This window comes from Phoenix dactylifera, unplaced genomic scaffold, assembly GCF_009389715.1.
Source record: "Phoenix dactylifera cultivar Barhee BC4 unplaced genomic scaffold, palm_55x_up_171113_PBpolish2nd_filt_p 000277F, whole genome shotgun sequence".
Classification (NCBI taxonomy): domain Eukaryota; kingdom Viridiplantae; phylum Streptophyta; class Magnoliopsida; order Arecales; family Arecaceae; genus Phoenix; species Phoenix dactylifera.
The window spans coordinates 104,594-121,188 of record NW_024067762.1 but is presented as its reverse complement, the minus strand read 5'-3'; the positions used below and the strand labels follow the sequence as shown (position 1 = coordinate 121,188).

Here is a 16,595-nt window from a genome sequence, read left to right as displayed (position 1 = left end):
GCACAAATTCTCACATACTCCTTCCATTTAAGCCCTAGCGTCCTCTCCAGGTTAAGGGTCAAAATATAATCAAATCTAATCACAAACTCCATGATCAACCCATGGTCAGCTCTAATGGACCCATAGTGCAATATCTCCTAGACCATATACGTCAAAGATTGGGTTTACTTTAATACAATTTGTCACTACTTAAAATCTCATATGAAAAGTCTAGCGAAGAAGGTATTATTTAGATTCTGACCCTGTATAAGTACCTAAGATCCGCCCAGTGCATAGCCGAGGTGGAATTAAACATACGCCCGTACATATCCTTACATTATTGTTTGAAGGCTATCCTAGGACCAAATCAGCAGAAAGGAAGAGCAAGATGCATGCAGAGAAAGCATACGTTATCGAAGAAGAATCCAGCAAGTTGGGTAAAGTTTTTATGGGGAATTTGAAGAAAGCTACGGATGCCGACCCTTGTCCTACTTTTCTTGTGGAAGAGGATGATGAAGAAGAATTAGATGGAGGGAGTACCAGTCATTGTAAGGCTGTAAAAAATCCTTCATGACCAACATGCTTTTGTCGTCTCAGGAGGGCCGGGCCCGTGTAAATTGAAGAAGTACTACAAGGCCGGTAAGCTCCATTTCAAATATAGCCCACAGAAAGGCCATAAGTGCAGTTTATCTAGTCTGACTGATTGGAATCTTCATTAGGACCCAATAAAATTGTACTTAAAAAAAACCCCATGTAAATTTAGCAAAACATCTAAAGCCTTCGTATGTGAAACATATATTTGGATGGTTGATCAGTAACCGTGTATTGGTCGATAATGACTCCATATCTAATCTATTATCTTTTTCTGTTATTAAGAATTTAGGTAAAATACAAAGTTGACAATCAGTAAATTCACTGGAGAGGAAGAGACTATGGAAACAAAGTCACATTGAAAACCTTCTTTGTGGTTAATACGAAGGCCAGCTACGATGCATTTCTAGGTAAATGTTGAATCCATACTAATTACATTATCATGTCTTCGGTTCATCAGTTCCTCATCTCTTATAATGGTGATGATATAGTAGTCTAGGTCCATAATAGGCCTTGTCATGTATTCATGTTATCGAGGCTTGACTATAGTGATAATGTAAAGCCAATCGCTATTTTCTCCGATGGCGACGATAAAGTTTTCAGTTCTGGTTATTCTTTTCATTATATTTTACTTCTACGTCTGATTGTTGAAATCATGGCTATCATATTGAAGGGCCATTTCAATTATACAACTATCATGTGATCGATGAGTTAGTATGATACAGACACTGAATGTTTCTCAGACAATCAGGCTGAAAAGAGGAAGAGACAAGTTATTATTGACTCAAATCTTAAAGAGACTTGAACATCTACAAGACAAAACGAGAGCTAATTCGGAATGAATTAGTTTGGAATACCGACCGTAGACTTTGAGACGATGGATTTAGGGGGCACATACATTAACATTCTTGCACAGCTGCTGCAGATATGTATAACAGAGTTGGGAGTCCTCCATCACACCATTATCAAGTTTTATTTTGTTTTATTTTTTGAGACTGAGAAGGGCTATTCTCCACCCACCACTCCATACCCATCTCTCTTCACCCAAGCTCGGAAAACCAGGACCTAGGTATAAATCATAGTCAAAACAAACTTCCTATGCCTTTTAGAATCGAATGCTTCCCCCCTACCTAAAGTAGAAATGAATTATACCATCTAGACCAAGATTAGGTGGTATGACCACAAAAAATTTCAACTACCAATCTTCTACCAAAGTTCAATACCATAATCTTAGGACAGTTGGACAGAAGAATCTATAGGAGTTTACAAGCCAGAATCCAAGATGGTACCTTGAGTGGCTAAGATAGGCGAATCAGACCACAGGAGCAGCTGCCATGCAGATTCTCCACAGGAGTTGTGGTCTCTTCAGAGAAACAGGTTTATAACCTTACAGAAAGTCTGGACCGGCTGCAAGAATTAATCATGGAAGACCTATGGAAGCCCACTAATTTCTAAGTTATCTTTGGTTAGCAAACCTGTGTTCCTCCCGAGGAAGCTTTGGAATGTTCTTTGGAAATAATAATATTGAGAGCCTGTTAGGATATTTCACAGAAATTATACTCCCAGCACAACCTGGATCTTCTAAAAGCCTGCCGAAATCCCATCTTGGACCTGGACTTACTAGTTTGTAAGCCCCCCCCCCCCCCCCAAAAAAAAAAAAAGAGGATTCTATTTACCTATCCGCAATTACCCATCCACAAGATTCGAGCTGAGAAAAGCGAGGGTGTTGGGTTGATACGAGACATGCTCAAACAAGACTTCTCAGTCCACGAATCCAGCAAAAAAACTCCATCCAAAATCCTGCTGGATTACCAAACCATTAAAACGGATCATTACCAAGAAAGAATGTGATTACAGCCATCATAACCATAGTTTGCGAAGAATGTGATTAAGCTGAAAGGCGATTACAACCTTCCACAGACAAGAATGGGTCATTGTCAAAATCATTAACCAAGCATCCGTTAAAATGCATATAATTCAAAAGGCAAATTGTAAATGCAAGCATCATGACTCAAGAAAGTAAAATTAACCAGAAACTGATCCATGAAGCAACATCTACTGCAGCAGGAAATTTGGAAGAGCACCAGCCAAACTGAAGATAAAAGTAGGCTCTACCATCATGGTTCCAAACTCAAGGAAACTATGAAACAGACATTATTAGGAAACAAAGTTGGATGTCTTAAAGCAGCATTTACAACAAAAGAAAAGATTGTCCTTGGAAGCATTTGACATGTCAGCTTCATTTAACCCATTTATTCTGCTTAGGACATTAAGTAAATCCAGGCATGAGCTCAAGGGCCCGGCAATAAGTATACCTCAGAGTTTAACCATAGTTTTGAGTAAGAATGTATTAAATTTGACAATAAGCTGGCAAGATCAAATCCCTCCGCAAAACATGAATTGCTTGTGTTTGCAGTCTTGGAATCATTAAACCTGTATGACCAGTGATAGCATTAGTTTGGCATAAAAATTGGTTTTATATAAGGAAAGAAACCTCTACCGTACCTGCAGCTAGAACACGTTATAACAAAACTGATAAAAACAAAAAATCATCCACAAAAATCAAAGACAATTGTAGTTTCTCTGCAGATCTAGTCGCTTTGGCAAAAATAGACATGAATTGACATACATCATATAGAAAAGGGAGCAAAAGAAAAAGCGACTGTTGAAAGGCTAAGATGCAGGATGAAAGCCTTATTCTTTCTGACAATGGAACTAGCATGTATCCAACAGGACTGTTATCAAAGCTAAACAAGACTTGCAAATTGTAATAAGTGATGTACTCAGAACACTTTAAATAGGCCACATATTCTTTCTGAGTAAACTCTTAGAGAAGTCAGATGTCAACGAAGACAATTTATGACCTTGTTAGGGTGAAAAAATGAATCAAAAAACTACCAGCAGCATCTAACATATTGGAGATTTTAAAAAGCACTTGCCACTTGAACCAGAAAGCATAGAGAATATGATCCAAAACTTGAAGAATGAGATGTCCATTGGGGAAATGCGCCATGCAATAAAGGCACTAAATATTGTCGAAACCTGCAAGTTGCATCCAATGTCTATGGATGACTTTATGAATCAGATTAATTCATTAAAGTCTGACATAATCTTACAGCCAGCTGCCACCTACAATTCTTTGTGGCGATACTTCCCATGTAACTTGAAGATTGGAATAAAATCAACTATTCATTGATTATGCAGTTTGAACTCATGCAAGAAATCTAAAGACTGTGTATATTAAGGTGATATTTGCCCTCCGGAGGAATCACCCACTTTTCTAAGGCATGAGTTGAAAATAAACAAGACATTGATATAGCAAACACTAGATGCTAATTGTGAATACTGGCAAATAAAATCAATAAAAACAGAAGCCATATTCTGAAGCATTTTACATTAGTGTATTCCAACATCTACTGTGATTCCTTGAAATTAGAGAGACTAAGGGCCTCTCTAGTCCCTACTCGGGAATATCTACGTCACCATTACATGTATTTAGTATTACTGCATTTTCAATTACCTGACAGCTGTTTGTGAGTGCATTTGCAGTAAAAGGAAAAACATTGTTTGACTAGACGTGACAGAAAAATTGTACTTTTGAATTTCATAATTTAATATTACATAACAATTTATAATAAATAATAGTTTATTATTATAATATAATTGCTATAACTAGTATTTGGCTAATGTGATGCATATGCAAGAAAGCATGGATGGTTAGGATTTATCCATACACTGAAGAGCGAGGATTCAAATGCCAAAGCCTCCCTCTTATGTTGTGGAGCAATTGTTCTTTTTTACTTTTCCACTTTTATCTTCCAATTCAATTAGATTCTAATAAGTCCCTTTACAAAGGAGCTTGAAAGGGGCAGTCCAGCAATGGAAGGTATAGAATGTATTACATATCTAATATTATATTATAGTGATGTGATACATTTTTATATTATTGTAGTGTACATTATATAATTATATTATCATAACATATATTAGATTATATATTATATGGGTCTTTTTTGTTGCATATTATTCCCACGATATTTCATATTTGTGAATTAATTGCTGCAAACTTCATACTTGCATATTAATCCCCGCAATCCTATAACCCATTGCACGTAAGTCCCTCAAATTAACTAAACTAGACCTGAGCTGAATATTCCTTATTCATTCGCTAACAGTGTTACTTTATCAACAAGTTTGATTTAATGACTGTTTTGCCTTACAGGATAGTTGAATAAACTTTTATTTCTTAGTAAAATAACCTCTTTACTTAGTCTAGGAGAACACTTTCAAAAAAAAAAAAATGAGTAGGAGATGAGGGAAAATCGAAACATTAGGAAAACAACCTAACTCCTTCAACCCTCTTGAAAGGTTTTCTTCATCATTTCCAAACTCTGGTAACCCTTAAGCACAAGTTGGTTCATAAATACTAGCAGAAACTAATATGCACAACAAAATAGATTGCAGGGATTAATATGCAAATATAAAGTTTTCAGGGATTAATATTCAATTACAAAAAAATATGGAGACAAATATGCAGAAAAACCCATTTTAACATGTTATATCACATATTGTATGATACCATTATTTTACTGATAGAACATAATTACATTTACAATTATTATATTATGTATCATATGATGAAAATGTTATAATATATAAAAATGATGATATTTTTATTATATTAATAGAAATATGGAAATATCATATAATATATTAGTACATTATTATATATTATGACATGATATATTAATTTTCATACAATAAGAATAATATTATCGATTTGATATTATTGAAATATTAATTAATAATGTATATTACTATTGATAATAATACTATATACTATGCAAGGCAATTTTATTTATTATTATTATTATTATTTAACATTATAGCGAATAAATTCTTATCTCTTTGAAGCGACCATTCTGCACATACCGAAAAAACTATAATCTGAACTGCAGTCATCCTAGCATAGTTCAAAATACTGCATTTCTACTATGGATGCATATTTAAAAGATTTAAGGAACATACTGTATCAATATATTAAGCTTCCCTGAGAAGACATAGTTTAAATGGCACGGCATATTCAAGATGGATAAGATTGGTGCTCTTTTATTACTGAAACTGCAGCAACCTTTTCTCAGACATGAAAATTCTGAGGAACCAGAAAAATGGATATGGGGAAAGATAAGACAGCTAGTTAACCATGTGAACATGCTAACATGTCAGTTTCGTTTGTGCAGCCACCAAAGAAGAGGTTATTGTAACCACTCAATATCTAGAGCATCAGCGAAAAGAGAAAAAATTTCCAGTAAAACAATCAGCAGGAGTAATGCACACACTAGAAGGCTATAATTTGTACCTATCGCCAGAGTCAGAGAAAGCAGTTAAGCCAAAGCAGTGGGACATGGATGAAATGCAGTGCCACATGCAATCCACTGCCTTTTCCTGCCACGAGGAAGCATGCAGTCCGGCACCTTCTGCCATTGCTTGTCTGACATGTCATATGTAATTAGACGGTTCATCCGCCTTGACCGCAGTGAGAGCATGAGCAACCCTCGATTGCCCAAGCATGTCATCCTCACGTGCTTACCATAAAACTCTAAGCACCAGATGTTTGGCATTCTGTCCACCTCCTTCCACAAGAGAGTCATTTTCTGTAACTCCCATATGCAGACACATGTGGCAGCATTCTTAGACAGCAAACCCACAAGCATAACCTGCCCCTTATGCTCTGCAAGTGTGTGGTCAGTTAGGTGCAGCGGTGATGGGATGATAAACTGCTTCCAAACACCAGTGGCCACATCATATGACAAAATGCCATCTGGTTCAGCACGCATAAAGTAGAGTGTGGTACCAATTGATACAGTTTGTGACCTAAAATTTAATGAAAGCGGGAGCTTGATGCTTGGTGGAACAATTCCAGGACGTGTCCAGCTGTTCTGTACCGAATCATAGATCTCATGATCACCATTACATCCCAACCATACTATTTTGTAGCCACTGCTGGCTGTATTCCCATTTAGTATCATCCCAACTGCCACTCGTGACCACACCCGGACAGACCTTGGTGGAAGTTCTCTGAAAGAGTCGGTTAGTGGGTTGCAAATATAAAAGTTCCTGTGGCCTATATCCAAGAAACAGACAAGACCACCAGCTGAGGCCACAGGAAGAATAATCATTTTTGCAGGCAGAAATGGGATGGAAGGGTGGTGCCATTTTCTCATAGAAGGATCATACATGGCTCCACTGTTCACATCTTCATGAGTTATTGTATAGAACCATGGATGCACACGAGGAACTTCAGCGAAGTGCTGGGAGAAGCTGTTTGAGGTCAATAAAGAGTTCCATTTTCGGCAAACAGAGCGAAAGCGAAAAAATGTGGCTATCGGAAGTCTTGCAATAACACCTTCATAAAGATCTTCAGGAAATTCTTTCCATATTTGTTGTTCCATCGCAGTTGAACTTGAAACAAGTGACTTTTCACGATTTTTTTCTCTTCGAGATCTCTTGCAAGGTGGAGATTTGTTAGTTTCCAACATCTTTAGGTACTCAGACTTCTCTCCCATTATAAGACCACAATAATCATCCTCCACTGAGCTGTTATCAAGATCAAGTAAATACCATCTGTTCAAAATCAGTGTTCAACAGATACTCAGATCAGTTATTTTGTTTCTTCCTATTGCAACAGTATATTAACTGATGATTGAATACCTATACAGCCAACTGTTACAAAAGTAAAAACTGATAAACATATGAAGAAGCATAAGTGCACCTAATATAGCTTTAGACTGTTTCTCATGACTCCGGGCCAAAACCAAGCTGTGCTCAAATATTTCAAATCAACAGGAAAAAAAAGAAACAATACATGGAGACTCCCAGATTAGTGAAGTACAGGATAATCATTATAGTAAACCAAAACAACAAGGAAAAAAGACAAAATTAATAGATAGTAACTATGCTAAGTTCCTGAAGTAAAGTGCTAAAGATGTAGTATAATCAATTGAATAAATTGATTGCATTCTGGCAAGAAAGCAAAAACATACATATACCATAAACAACCTCAGGAATCAATAACATCTATAACTTATTCAAGAAGATAAATGAAAAATAAAAATAGCACATATAAAGGCAAGTTTGTGAATTAAGACATTAGTCAATACAGATGCATAATGCCTTCATGCCTTCAAATGGTGAAAAAAGTTGCACCAAAGGATAATGTAAACAAAATCAACAACATAACTATCACAATAAGAGCAATAATAACAACAATGAAAACAACAACACCAACAGCAACGGCAACAATTAGTACGGTGACAATTCTAATGAAGATCTGAATGAAATCAACAGAAATATCTTCTGATGAACTTCCCAATAAGACATAATTATAATATCATTTTTTTTGTAGAATAATTAACCTCTGCTCTTATCTTTCAATATATGATTAGCTCAAGGTAGAGAAGGCAGACTTCTTAACTATGGCCTGCATTACATTTCATAAAACAACTCTAAATCAAAATAATAATCCATATTTCCAGAATCCTTAGTTCTATCAATCTGTGTAATATGAAATTTTTAGTTACTTCTGTATCATTGCTTGGAAGGTATGGATCAGAACATAACATTAATCAGACTTTGCACACCATCCAAAATAGGTTAAGTACATGCTATAATAGACTTGATTTGTTTACAGGTGGTGAAACACCCAAAATGATGGACAAGAAATACAGAGTATTGGGAGAACAAGTATTAAACTTCTGAAGATTTCACCAGATAATTACAAGGAAGAGCTATACAGTCTTTAAGCCTTGGACATCAATAGGCAGTCAGAGAAGATACTACTTGAGAGGCTGATGAAAAAAGTAGAATTAAGAGATTGATAGAGATTATTATCTATTGCAAATGCTGTGTCATAGCATCTCATTTTACCCACATTCATAAATCATTACATGAGTCTTTGTACTAATCCTATAGTGGATAACACATACAAATCTCAAAATCTTGATCATTAACGAATGTCAGCAGTGTTGCCTAGACTTTAAAGACTAGGATGCTTTTAATCTTAGAAATTATGTGACAGTCCACAGTTAAAGACCCAGACATTCATAGTACAGGAATTCTGCATCTAGAATTAGTTTTAAGGATAACAAATACCCACTAAGCTAAAGTACTTACTTCACAAATATCGCATGCTTATATGCATTTTGGCCATATTCCATTTACTTTTCTTTAATATCAAAATGTAGGAGCAATAATTTCATGGAAAAATTTTTCTTAAACTTCTCTGTGAAACAACTTAAAACAATCTATCTCAGAATTTCTAGTTGGCTACAACAAAGGTTACCAAAATGTCGATAATGCTATCCATTTTAACTTTCCACCAAAGAACATATTAAGTTGTGTGTCAGCTGTCGCCAAATAGATCAAAAACCTTAATGCTATTTGCTCGAGAGGACTTGAACCCAATATTCAGTTGTGCCAGCAAAATAATATTTGCCACTGCAACAAAAAAATAGCTGCATATCTATTACTTAAAGGATGTAAACAATTTATGCGACTAGGAAAAGTAGAAGAGAAAAGAAATAACAAACATAAGGGTTCTTGAGAATCTGAAAGAAGAATACTATAAAAGGAACCGTTTGAACAAAAAAAAAAAAAACAAATGAAATTCTTGTGCAAAAACTATTATAACAACTTAGAAATATTATTGTCCAACCAATGAAATTCTTGTAACTCCCAACAGTGACACCAGCACAACATCAAGCAAGTGTTCCAGAAACCTACCATGCTAACTTCTCACAAACGAGGGCAACTAAAAAGAAGGATGCTGTAAGATGTTAAAACAAATACAAAGCCAGTAAGCTGCAAGATAATAGATCTCAGCAGCCAAAAATATAATTACCAACGATCCACTAGCAAACTAAGAGTCACCTTCTCTTTGGTACGGGCCGGTACGTACCGGTCCGGCCTGGAACCGGTACCAGATCAGTGTGGAATCCGGTACCGGTAACTTATCGTTGGAGAACCCGTAGAAAACAAATACAGACCGGTACGGGATCGGTATGGAACCAGTACGTACCGGTCCGGGCCGCTACCGGTACGCCGACCGGTACCGGTACGCCGACCGGTACCGGTACGCCGACCGGTACCGGTACGTCGGACCTTGCAATGAGGCATATCCATGTGATGAGAATAGAGCCATTCCCCTTAGTGTGCTGCACCCACAAGCACTTGATGCAGCCATGCAGGCCCCACACGATCAAAAGAGGTGTGATCTAGACATCTGTAGACATGACCTATCTCAAATGCCGCAGCCATCAATTGATGATGTCATTAAACCAAAATCTAAATTCTCATTTAAAAGGCAAAACCTAATCATATAATCCTACGACTCATGGTGGAGCTCAAACCCCGTGTATGTACATACATACATCTAATCCTACATCCTAAACCTAAACTCTCATTAAAAAGAACTATATTATATAATGATAATACTTGTGGTGGACCTCCAATCATACATAAATACCTAGATACATGAATACAAATGTGTACACATGCATACATAAATATAGACAGATATAGATATATGGATGTTATATACATAAGTATGTACCTACATGCATATAGAAAAAGTACATAAAAAAGGGAGTGCTTAATAGACCAGCTCCAAAAAGTCAAGATTGATGGGGTCACAGTGATCCTTAGCAATATTATCTGTATTGAATATAACTAAACAAAGCTAATAACAGACACTTTCAAACCACTATAAGACATCAAAACTGATCTTATTAATTGTAATGAATTATCCTGTGATTTGAAATTAAAAGTAATAAGATATCATGTTCCGAGGAAGTTGATCCATATGGGCACTTATACATTCAGATATAAATGCACTAGATTGCACAAAAAAAATGTTTTTGTCAGCCAGTAAAGGGTTTTCCAAGATAAAAGAAGGGTCCATGGGGCACTTAATTGTTGTCATAATAGATCCAAAAAATTGCCTCAGGTCAACTTCAGTATCATATTGCTCTAATGAATAACTAAAAAAATAGATTTATGGGGGATAGGAAAAAAAGGGACTAATCATAAATAAAACATCTATCATTCAGAGGTTCGCTAAAAATTTCACAGTTGATGGGTTTCTTTGTATATGTTGTACAAAAAGAGGAGGACTTGATGACTATTTGTTTGCTAGAACAAGAAATGAAAATTGTAATTATTGCATTAGTAAAATCCTATGTGCATATGCATTTAAAAGATAAATACAATTTTAACTAAGTAGAGGCAAACTATAAGAAAAAGTCGCACTAACTAAAAAAATGAAACTAATCATGTGATATACCAACAAAAATATAAAAACATGCACCTGATGTGTTTTAAATTATTTTGGAGCTATTCTAAAAAATGGTTGCGCCTTATCATAATGTTACGTGATACTATGGTGATGCATTGCATTATCACTAATAGAATTCTTAGCTACAAAAGTTCATAGCAGTTGAGTGCAGATTTCAAATAAAGACCCAAAATCCAATCAGGTTGGGCCTTCTAACTTGTCGAATTGGAACCACCACCATAAGGTTCGAATGGACCAAATTGCACCGAACAAAAGGTGGTTAATGGGTCAGATGGGGTAAAATTCTTACATCAAATGGACGCACACGCACGCACACATGTCCAGGTCTAGCTTCTACAATTTGGAAAGGACCTAAAAGGGGAGATCCAATCCAGACAAAATAGAATATGAGTTCAGTTAGGCATCGATTGCACATAATCAAATCTAGACCAAGTGGTTCCATTTGGACCCAACAGACACTAGTTTTAGAACTTGATCTATTATAGACAATGATCTAAACTAAAAGTGAATGTCTCAGATTTGGATTGAATTCTTGGATTTGTGGTCATCCAGAGCCGACCTGAACCTCTTCCAGTCCTACAATCACAGTGCCATGAAATTTAAATTTTTTCCAAGGAAATTCTAGCATAGATCTGAAGCATTCTCATAGAACCATGACCTGCAACGAATATGTGACACTCCACCAATTGAAGGGATTGCAGAATTGTTCAATGATTCCTCGTTGATGGGATCAAAACTCCATCAAGGACCTTTCATTCTTGATAAGCACACCCCCATTTTTTTCATATCCACTGCACTAGATGTATTGCCTTTTAGCTGCTATTATCCTCTTTTCCTTTTGAAACATCAAAGGTTAAATATTATGGACCGCTAATAGGTTGACAAAGATAAGTTGAATTCGGAATCTATTGTTAACAATATAATCTGTATTCACATTAATTGCTATATCCACTGAAAAACTGTTATAGATGGAGGGAAAATAATGATGTTTATTGGGCACAAAGGAGGATTCCATATCCAGCAATTAATCCTTAATAAACCCTTTCTGTCAGCTAATTAAGAGTTCCCATATAAAACTTGAGGAGTGGAAAAAATATTTATCAATTTGTGTAGAGGCATTCTAGATAAATCCATGTGGTAGATGAAAAATGGTATGACAAGCATAGTTGTTTTTGCTTATATGTAGGATCAATGCCGTCGATCCTCCACTCTTTATCTTGACATCTGACGCTATCTTAGTTCCTTTGCTCAAGTTTTCCCTTAAATTTGCCACGTGCATAGCTGGACTTTATCCAATACACTATCCAAGACCACTGAACCCAATCAATAAAATGGGCATAAATCATTATTTGAAGTTTTTCATGAAGCTCTGAACCAGATGTTCCAATTTTATCATAAATTCATACGAAAATGGGATCAGTTACAAAGCATCAGCCAGCATTGACAAAAGATGCCAAATGTAATGTAAATGTGCTATGTAGGTTATTTATTCTAGTTATTTGCATTTATTCATTCGTTTGGATGTTAGGAAGCATTTTCTATAGAATTCAGTTGAAGTTTGCAGCTTCTGAGAAAATTGGGAACATTCTGACATAAGATTCTATTAGAGGAAATATACTTTATTTGACAAAGCTTTCTCCATCTTAAATCTCTAACTTCCTCGAAAGTTTTGCTAACATATGTTTTATTGCCAATAACATAGTATCTTCTAAACATGACTTTTGAATTGTTTCGATGCACAACCCAAAAAACAATACAACTAAAGGTCCTAAAAGATATAATGATATATGATAGTTTGAAATAATGTCTCATTCATTATTCCCGATTTATCTTAAGGGAGCTAATTTTCAGCCCCTATTTTGACTGCAAATTAACAATCAGAGCCTGTTGGCCATAAATGTACTTTCAAATCCCGTGTTCCGATGGCCATTCATCTTTTATTCCCTGGCCAATGCAGAAAACAAGGTATAAGTGTGTAGAAAGCAGGCACAAGTATGTATAAAATAGGCACAAGTGCGGACAAAACAAGGCTAAGTCTGTATAGTTATTTGCTATGGACAAGTGAAATTATTGACTGCAAATGCCAAAGCTAACCTCATTTGGCTCAGCTGAAACCAAGTCTTTAAGCCATGACCAAATTAAATTCTAGATTTTAATGGAAATATGCGAGCTAAAATGCAAACATAATAACTCTAGCATATTGAAACTTGCTTAACACCCCAGGATTTATTTCTAAACGTTATGCCTTTCTTAACTGCATCAATTACATCATCAATTGCCTAAGGTAGATGACTTTCAAGGTCAAGCATATTACTTAAATTGGGTTTGAAAGATTATCATCATTTTTTTAACTTTTCTTACAACATTGTCTTCCATGAATTTTTTCATACTATGAACAATTGCACCTTTAAATTTGATTCCACAATTATTGGTGTAAATTGTAAACAATTGAGAGTTTGAGACTTCTCCATCCATTGCACACTTGTTTTTCATAGAATAAGCTAACTGAAATAATCAAGTTTCCACCATTATTTTATCATATCTTAAATATCACCATCCATTTTGATTCTTTGCAACATGTTTCCATCTATCCAAATTGCATGTGGTATGTAAGTAAATTCATTGAAAGCATTTTTCTGAAAGTCCTCATTCAATAACAATCATTATAAACTTCCTTATCTCCACTATTCCACCAAAATCATACAAACCTCTTCCATCCTCACATCACTGTTAAAATAATGACCAGCCAGCACTTGCCTATTGCATTATGGCTCATGTAAGTTGTGATGTGTCTGTATGGGTCTTAGACGTAATGGGGGCTCATCATATCATCAAATTGCATATTGTACATACACTTGTTACATATCCAAGTGCAAAGGATAAATTGTTTGAGGTGAAAGAAAGAAGTTTCTCATTTCTTTTAACACCACGAATTTTCATTGGGATCGTTAGTTTAAATTTCTCTCAAAAATTTAGCTATTCTCAATATTTGAAAAAGAATCTAGGTGACAGATGGGCCTTTAGGGGGGCACCCAGAGCCTGGGTGCTTAATGAGTGCCTAGGTGGACACCTTGAGGAAAAGGAAATCCAAAATATAAGTTTAAAATATAAAAATAACATGAAGAGAGTTCCAAAAAGAAAGCTAGATCTTATAAATGAAACATAACTTATTATATAAAAACTTGCAAGCTATGGCAACTATCAACTTGGAGATACCCTATAGTAATTTATAAATCAATCATCCTCTCATTTGAACACAACAGAACCTGATAAGGCATCCAGACAGCTGCACCTAGCAGACCATCAAGATGGCCAAGATAGCTGCTTTTTGCAGCATTGGCTTTTCTTTCCCATTGAAAGAGACATGGTTTGCTGGAGCCAGAGGATAGCTCAGTAACATCCAATAATTCAAGTATTAATGAAGGAAAGCTATGAAATATCTTCTTGCATACCTTTTGGTGGGAGATATGAAAGGAGAGGAAGAGAAGAGTTTCTGCAAAGATAGATTCCAACACAATGACAAGTGACACCAAGAACAAAGCATGCTCATGATTATGAAAGGCAATGGAATGCATAATTTTAATAAAGAAAATTTGTCAGGAGCCTCTTTTTTTGGGTACTTTCTTCTTTCCCCGCTTATCACCAGTTAAGTGGTTTGGTTGAAACCACTACCTTCCTACTTATTCTTCATCATCTTGGTCATTTTTACATTTTCTTCTAATAATAATAGAAACAAAACATCAGGGAGTTCTCAATGGCAATATACTGTCAATAACTATAAGCCCTTACCTTGGTATACTTGTTACTGATGCATTCAGTTGCTCATTTCAAAGCAGAGGCCCTCAAAGTATGCTTATGTAAAATATTATACTACATGGATGTCAATCCAGAACCTACGAAGTTGTAATCAAGTAAGGTAAAAAAAAATAATCACACAAAAGTGGAGTTCGAAAAAAAAAAACTTCAAAAAAATTATGCAGAGTGGAGGATCATTACACATTAAGGGACGAGCCTCATAAATGTGAAAGGAAATTAATGATGCTGCATTAAAGTATGCCAACCAATCATGAATTTGTACCGCATTAGCATGACAAATATGCGCATCTTTGGTTCAGCAAATGGTCAACCATGCTACACTATTTGAACATCACAAAGAATCGTGAAGAACAAGAGCTTCAGCATTTAAATAACAAAAAAAAGCTGGGCAATGCATCTAATTAACTTATTCTTTGTGATATCAACTTACAATACAAAAAAAAAAAAAAAAAGTTATATTATCCTTCAGATCAACTGACAACTTCCCCTGTGAATGTCAACAGTTGATACAACACGCATACATCAAACTCATGGAGTTGACCACACTACAATGAGCACATGTCAAAGCAAAAGCTTCTTATGACATGAGCAACAGGTGCAGAAATCATCTAGAAAGTTCCCTTACAACAGTAAGTCAAAAATTTGAGAGGGCCTGTTATGTTTGAATTTTCTTTTTCTTTTTTTTTCTTCTTTTTTTTTTTTTTTTTTTTTTGGGGGGGGGGGGGGGGTGCATATCAAAATGCAAAAATTTTCCTACAGAATTCGAGAACAATTTTACAGCAGTAATCTATAAACTATCAGAATTTGATAGCTTCAGAATCATGAAGAGCAAAGAGCTAAATGAACCTAGAATCAACTAAACAGTATGATCAAAACAAATATACTCAAAACCTCCAATAAATCTTAATATTTAAAAGATGGTGCCTCTAAAAAAATAATTTTTCTAATTCACAAAATCGGGAGACAAAATCCGTGAAGAATAAGAACAATAAGAAGAGAAAGACAAATCTGAAATCAAACACTTATCCAGACAATAAAACAGAAAGATGCCGCAATCATGCAACAAAATGCCCCAACAAACAGGCGGAGACCGCAAGAAGCCCTCAAATTTCAAAGACCGGATGGAAAATTTCCACAGTCAAATATACCCAAACAAAATAAATCCCTTCAAGTTCTCCACTTTCTTCAAGATAACCGAAACCTAAGCAACTTTTCCATTCCCAAACCAGAATATAGTACACAAACTACTTCACTAAGAATCCACTCTTCGTCCTTCCCCCCAAAACCAAACGGAGAAACCCCCGAGAAACGTCCTCCCATCAACCCAAGCATCCATCACAAAATGAGAACAAATCGATCAAAACTCAAAAGATAGAAAGAGAGAAGAGGGGGCATGCCTTGGATTGAGGTGGGGATGATCGGGACAGAACGAGCCGTAGAGCTCCCAAAGCTCCTGGATCTGGCCGACGAGTTGCCTCAGCACCGCCACTCCTTCCATTCCCCGCCGACGCCGCCGCGTCGCCGCCGGCCAGCTCCGCCACCCCCCTTCCGCCCCCTCTCTCGCCTCTCCCTGCGTGGCCTCTATAGCTCTAACTCCTAAGACCCCACCTTTTCCCACGTCAGCGTGCTCTCCAATTAGGGCTCCGTGGTTGCCTTTATTTGCCCAATATGCCACTAAGATTCCCCTCTCTCGGAAACCGGCGAGGTTGAAGTAGGAGTTATCCTAAAACCTTTCGCATATTAAATTCTGTGCGTGTATAAGTTGAAGGGGGATAAAGTCGCCTGGAGTTTTTTTTTTTTTAAGGATGAATAAGTAAAAGGGAACAATTCCAGTCAAACTTTCTTATCTCTGGAATAA

The 16,595-nt window shown here is 36.1% G+C and overlaps 1 protein-coding gene across 4 annotated transcripts; it reads right to left on the bottom strand.

Moving 5' to 3' along the window:
- Positions 1-2,577: 2,577 nt before the first annotated feature.
- On the bottom strand, positions 2,578-16,384 carry LOC103715715 (F-box only protein 6-like). Of its 4 annotated transcripts, XM_039117828.1 has the most exons (4): positions 16,135-16,293; positions 8,999-9,066; positions 5,930-7,194; positions 2,578-3,003 (listed from the first exon to the last, which is right to left on the bottom strand). In XM_039117828.1, the coding sequence occupies exon 3, from the start codon at positions 7,134-7,136 to the stop codon at positions 5,955-5,957; it is 1,182 nt and encodes a 393-aa protein (XP_038973756.1). In that variant the 5' UTR covers positions 7,137-7,194; positions 8,999-9,066; positions 16,135-16,293; the 3' UTR covers positions 2,578-3,003; positions 5,930-5,954. The 4 variants fall into 4 exon arrangements, with proteins under 4 accessions (XP_038973756.1, XP_008801671.1, XP_008801672.1 ...); XM_008803449.4 differs by lacking the exon at positions 8,999-9,066 and having other exon boundaries at positions 16,135-16,384; XM_008803450.4 differs by lacking the exon at positions 8,999-9,066 and having other exon boundaries at positions 5,930-7,167; positions 16,135-16,307.
- Positions 16,385-16,595: the final 211 nt, after the last annotated feature.

Coding starts and splice junctions, on each gene's coding strand:
- LOC103715715 (XM_008803449.4), bottom strand. CDS start 16,235: ATGGAAGGAGTGGCGGTGCTGAGGCAACTCGTCGGCCAGATCCAGGAG. Junction 7,195..16,134: donor CATCCCCACCTCAATCCAAG/GCATGCCCCCTC, acceptor GATTTTGAACAG/ATGGTATTTACTTGATCTTG.